At 45.0% G+C, this 6,000-nt stretch overlaps 1 protein-coding gene across 2 annotated transcripts in view; it reads right to left on the reverse strand.

Moving 5' to 3' along the window:
* Positions 1-3,081, reverse strand: part of GALC (galactosylceramidase) — a 38,418-nt gene extending 35,337 nt beyond the window's left edge. Inside the window, exons 1-2 of one of the 2 annotated variants that reach the window (XM_042791162.1) lie at positions 2,768-3,081; positions 1,723-1,791 (exon numbers count right to left, since the gene is read on the reverse strand). In XM_042791162.1, the coding sequence (XP_042647096.1) occupies positions 1,723-1,791; positions 2,768-2,935 (237 nt within the window). In that variant the 5' untranslated portion in view covers positions 2,936-3,081. The remainder of the gene's footprint in view (positions 1-1,722; positions 1,792-2,767) is intronic. The other variant, XM_042791163.1, reaches the window with a different exon arrangement.
* Positions 3,082-6,000: the final 2,919 nt, after the last annotated feature.

A 6,000-nucleotide genomic window follows, 5' to 3' on the forward strand; every position in this document is an offset into this window, starting at 1 on the left:
TGACCCTTGCACCATTAACAACACCTCACCTCAGCTGTGCTGATTTTAAATTGGTTATGCTCAGGAAAATACTGAAGCACTCTTAAAGTAGAACATGAGCTACATGAGGAACTCAACAGTATTTTTAATGTTATTAGAAGTGAAGTTTGTTTTCTTTTAAAATCAACATACTGAAGTTAAAATTTCTGCAAATAATTTATTCTTTGGTATAAAGGGTTACACTGCTTATGCGAAAGAGCATACATATGGGTCAGAAATAATCTGCTAACTATAGGCAGAAAAGCAAGAGAGAAAAAAACACCACACTGGAAAACAAATAGCTACCTAGTTCACTAACCTCTGTCCCTGATATCTGACTAGTGGAGCAGAATATAAAATTCAAGCTCACACAGGTGATCCTACTCCTAGTATGTTCTTCCAGCCTATTAGTGTCTTAAGAATTGCTCAAGCCAGAAGTTACAACTAATCATTATTTTAACCACTAATGGCTTCCTCCATGGAATTACTCAAGTATAATTTCGGCATTCAAAAAAAAAAATATTTTAAGATGTGAGAATGCAGTTTGATTAAAAAAATAAACTGCATAGATGATAGTTTGATTTTCTTTCAAGTTTTGGATATTTTATATTTGCTTTTAAATAAGAAGCAAATACTCCCAATTTATCATTTCTCTTCCTGACACTTGTGATTTTAAACTTCTAACACATTTGCTCTCTCATCCCCATCATGAAAGTAGACTGGCATTAAAGGACAAGGAGAACGAGGCAAGGTATATCCCTCCCAGGTATCTCATGGCAGCTTGAGAGGTTTTGCTGGAAGACCATGTCAAAAATTCTTTGAACATCATGATCTCTCAGCTAGATTTTCTTTTACCACATGTCTATTGATACCTCCAGAAAACTCGTATTTGTAACACGTAGCTTCAGTCTCCAAAAAACATAGAGTTTGATCCCCCCGTCACAAATTATGCCTTACTCTACCCTTTAAAACCAATTCTTTAAACTACACAGTGAGTTATTTGCCATTTGCCTCCAGCAATCTGGATTACATTACTTGAAAGTGACATGACATCCTCTTCCAGCAGAGTAATTTACAGTGCCAAAAGCAAAACAAGTTATTACCATCCAGTGCAATAATCTTACCATATATTTAATTGGTTAACTCCATAGGTTGCACTTGCTAACTAAAGCAGGTTACACACCAGTAATGTTCACACACCTTCTAGAGTAACTACACTTATACTTGAGACTGGTTTGGAATAGATATGCTATTGAAATGAAGCACGCTGCAGACTCATTTTCACATTATATGTACTCCAAAAAAAAAAAAAAATCAAAACTGCCCCGAAGACCAACTTCCTGCAATCACTGTGGACAGCTAAACCCCTCATTTTAGCCGCAAAAACGATTTAATCCTCACTAAACCGACATGGATGATCAAAATATATTGCAAACATATTTTTTAAAACATATTGTGAAGACATAAAAGGAATTTTCATAGTAATCTGAAAAAAAAAAAGCTCTTGAACAACATGCTGGTTGTCAAAAACAACAGCTAAAATTTAAGGTTCTGCTAAAAATCAACATTAAAAGTAGATGTTTTACAAAATGGGATTTTGTCTAATTTCAAGTAGTGCTGACTATACTGGAAGAGTTCCAACATTATACAATAAGAAATTCTGCATGAAATTAGACATTCTTGTAGCAATGAAACGGACTTTACCTTGAACAAGTAATCTAAAATCTGGGAGCGATAAGGTTCTTGATAGTTCACCAGTAGTCTAGATGTGGCCTAAAATGGAAAGCAATGAAAATATGAAAACCCAGCTTTCAAACACAGATGTCTCAGCTTGTCAGTCTGGGACTTTCCCATAGCTAATAAACCTACAAAAATAAATATAGCACCAGGAACTCAGCTAAGCTCCTACGAAAACTCCTTTCTAACCCATCATTGTGCATTTCTGGTTTCGCAGACTGCCTCGTACTTCAGTTACTTGCAATCTACTGCGAAGACAGTCCAGAGCACAGAGAAACAAAAACACCTCACAAACTTAGCACAAGCAAAACACAGCTCCCTCCCATCACCATTTCTCCTGCTCGACTCGAATCTCGCTGCTTTGGTTCACCATATACCAAAGGCAACCGGAGCTCACAGGGCAGGCAGGCAGGAGGGGAAGGAAAGCAACTCAGAAGGTCAAGAGTGGGTAAGAACTCGCAGGAACCCACAGCTCTGCTGCTGGCTGCACCACAGGAAAGCATACAACTGGCCATCGGCTCGCCCAGCGTATTAAAAATGCCAGAGATGAGGAGGTAGAGAGACCCTCTACAGAAAAACCCCGCGCTGGCTTAGCCCTCCTCCGCCAGCACCGAGGCGGCTGGCCCCCGGCACCCCGCGCAGCACAAGGCCCGGGCCCGGCTCCAGCTCCCCCCGCAGCCGGGACCACCGCCCGCCCAGCGCCCCTTGGGGGTGCCCGGGCTCCCCTCACGCCCTCCCCCGCTCCCCTCCGCCCTCACAGTTCCCCCCCGGCTCTCACGGCTCCCCTCAGAGCCCCCCCCCCCCCCCCAGGCTCCACGGCCCCCCTCAGAGACAGCCCCCAGCCCACGCCTCGCCGAAGCCTCAAGGGCCAGCGCCGAAGCCACCAAGCACTCCCACTGATGGGATCCCCCGCCTCAGCGTTCGTTGCAGCCGGCGCCCCGAGGAGGGTATTAGCACCACAATGCAGGAGGAGCCCCCCACACACACACACGCCCCCGCCGGCGCCGCTCACCCCGCCGCCGCTGACAGCCCCGATCCCGTCGAACTGCCTGCCCAGCCCGCCGGCATCATCCAGCACGTAGGTGGCCTTCAAGAGCGCGGCGGCACCGGCACCGGGGGGGCCCGGGCCCCAGCTGCAGCCAAGCAGGAACCAGCCCCACAGAAGAGCCACACGCGCCATTCCGCGCTGCTCCGCGCCGCTCCGCCGACGGCGTCCCGGGCGCGCCTCCCCGTCCCTACAGCAACTCGCCGCTGCCCGGCTCCGCGTGTCACGTGACCCCGCAACCTGGCAATCACCTGGGAGGCGGGGCGTGAGCGCCCCTCGCCGCCATTTTGCTAAAGGGAAAGGCGAAGGGAGGGAAGGCAACCCCTCCCCCGGGCTGAAGTTAGGTGGTTGCCATTTTGAGAAAGGGCAGGGCCTGCGCCGGCCGGTGGGAAGCGTACTGCCATGATGGAATTAGGCCCTGAATAGCGAGCGAAGCTATTGTGGAGCCATCTTGGGTGTGGAAACCTGGGCGGGCTGTGGGGCGAGGCGGGGTGTGGGCGTCACGGCTGGACGGGGTTTCTCTGGCAACAGACAGGGAAATTGCGTTTAGCGCAGCACGAGCAGCCAGGTCGTGAGAGCTACACCAAACCGACTTTTTTTTTTTTTTTTTCGGGGCCTCTGGCAAGGCATGGCAGTCTTCCTGGGAGAGAAACGGTGTTTCCCAGTGCATCTCTTATTTCCAGGCCCTCGCGAGCACCCTGCAGCCAGTTTCCTGGTTTTGCTCCTCTCTCAGGCTGCCACCATATCCCTCATAAAAATCAGCACTTTGAAGGAGAAAACTTCACCGCCTTTTGAGAGGGACCTTTGATTTGTTGCACGGCGACAGGAAGGGAGCGGCTCTGGGGCACAGGGCCAGGCCCGGAGAGTCCCTACCGCGGGGAGGGTGCTGGCAGCCTCGTGGGCTTCTGTGAGAATCCCAGTTTGCCTCAATTAAATCCGCAGCTGCGTCAGCAGGACCCCAGAGCGGGATCCTGAATGCGGGGGTTTTGACTTGCATCAGTAGTGGGGCTGAACAAGCCTTTCTGCTTCTTCGTGGGGGCACACGGCAGGGCAGATGCATAAAAACATGACCAGCTGAGATGGTGCTGTGCCAAGCGCTAAAAGGTCCCGTGAGGATGGCCAGGGCATTCCCTCAGACTCCAGCTCAATAAAAAGCCATTTGTCTCAGAGGAAAAGTAATCAGGAGACTGGTGATGAGCTTGTTTATCTTATACAAATCTTTAAAGGGTAACTGCTGACCTCAGTGTTTTACAGAGGAGATGTTCCATGTGCTTAAAGGAGAAAAGAGACACTGGGAGATGCAGTAGCTGACAATGCATGCAGTGTGTTAGAGCTGTGGAAAAGCCCTGGTTTTGCACATTTCTGTCCATAAAGAATGCTGTTATTTGAGCCACTGCCTCTCTCGTCCGTGACACTGAGGGATCTAATGTCTCAGTGATGACATTACCTGACTGACGTTTCCTGTTTATTTCTTTTTTTAATAACAATACCAAACACTCAGAAAACAATTTGCACTTTAAAGCAATATTAAGCATTAACTAATGAACCTGCTCACACCCAAATGAGCTACACAATGTCATTATTACAGGCAGAAGGACAGAGTGACTTCCTCAAGACTACAGTGAGTCAATGACAGAGGTAGAATTATGCTCATGGTCCTAATTCACATTCTTTCCAGCAGACTGTACAGCTTTGCACACCTTGAAGGTTTGCAAAACCATCATGAATTATTAATTGGTTAATTCTGATAATTTCTTAAATTAATGCATCAGATTTTTTTCCAGGTAGAAGGCTTCAGCCATGGAATTCAGTCTCTTATGAATAAGAGCTTAAAAGTGTCAGCTTTCAAAACTCATATTTCGAACCTATGATATGCTGAGTGCCTCCCCTTTCAGCTGATATAGGAAAACATTCTTAGTATCTGTCTTCGTGGAAAGAAGAGCATTTTTTGGTGGGACTCGGGACTTTTATTCTGTATTAGGAATCTCAACCTTGCTTTTTACCTGTTTTTTTCTTTACACCTTTGTCCCTGACCCAAGGACATGTGATTGGACACTTTGTAAGCCCAAATATAACCAATAAAATTATTGAGGACTTAATCATTGCTTCTTTTGTAGATAAGATAGTTTTCCACTGTTAATACTCTTCTATTTCGGTTGTTCTTTCTTGATAGTACTTCACCCTCATTCAACCCAAAGAACACTTACTGTTCCGAGATGACTGATTTGAGATACCATGAATGTTCAGAGTGCAAAAAAAAACATGGAAAAACTGTGCTGCTTGCATCAGAAATTAAATCGTTCCATAAGGACACAGTGAAGAGTTGCTTTTTGCATATAGCTTTACTTCCAGAATGTATAAAATGCATCATGTCCCTTCTCGCTTCCTTTGATCTTTCAGTCCCACTATCAGTTGTTACAGTGAAGAACTGTAGAAATGCAGCAACCGTGTTTCTCTATTTCTAATAATGATAAGAACTTTTTTCTTCACTGAAGTATAGGAACCCTCAACAGAAGAACAGAACCAACTCACCAGACATTGTTCTTAGGTAACATGTTAGGAAAAGGCAGGTGAAAAGTGATAAAACAGGTCTTGACCTAATGACTTTTCTCTCAGTGAAAATAAAGGTTTGACTGAAATTTATTTTCAAAATTAATCTAACCAAGTGGCTCCCTGATATCGCATCAGGAACGACCACAAGTATAGAATGATTTGTTAATTTAGGCTTCATCTAACGAGCACATCAGTAGAAAAACTAGATGTAAAAGTCATGCTCTGGAAAAAAGAAGGAACCAAATCTCTGCATCCAGTGGTTATATATTATAGAGCTGCCTGGTATTGTTCTCAAGGGAGTCACAATTTCTATTTTAGAGCTTTGAAATTTGCTCATCTGTTTCATTTCTCCTTATCATCTGAATCATCAAACAAGCCAGTTTTTGTGTTGCCCAATAGACTTACATTTAAAGTTCAATTGTTTCTGAGTTGAAACTCAGTTTCTCAGAAGCAGAATTGAATCATTTCAAACAGAATTTAAGAAAAAAATCAGAACACACTGTAAACTATTTTGATCACAGAATGAAAGGGAAGCTGTGGTCATGTGACAATTTCCCACCCGTCTAATTAATTGGAATGATCTGTTAAAATAATCACTCCTGTGAAAGCCACATCCAACCTCAGATTCGGTTTCTATAAAAATACAT

This window comes from Tyto alba, unplaced genomic scaffold, assembly GCF_018691265.1.
Source record: "Tyto alba isolate M040663 unplaced genomic scaffold, T.alba_DEE_v4.0 Super-Scaffold_18, whole genome shotgun sequence".
Taxonomy (NCBI): Eukaryota; Metazoa; Chordata; class Aves; order Strigiformes; family Tytonidae; genus Tyto; species Tyto alba.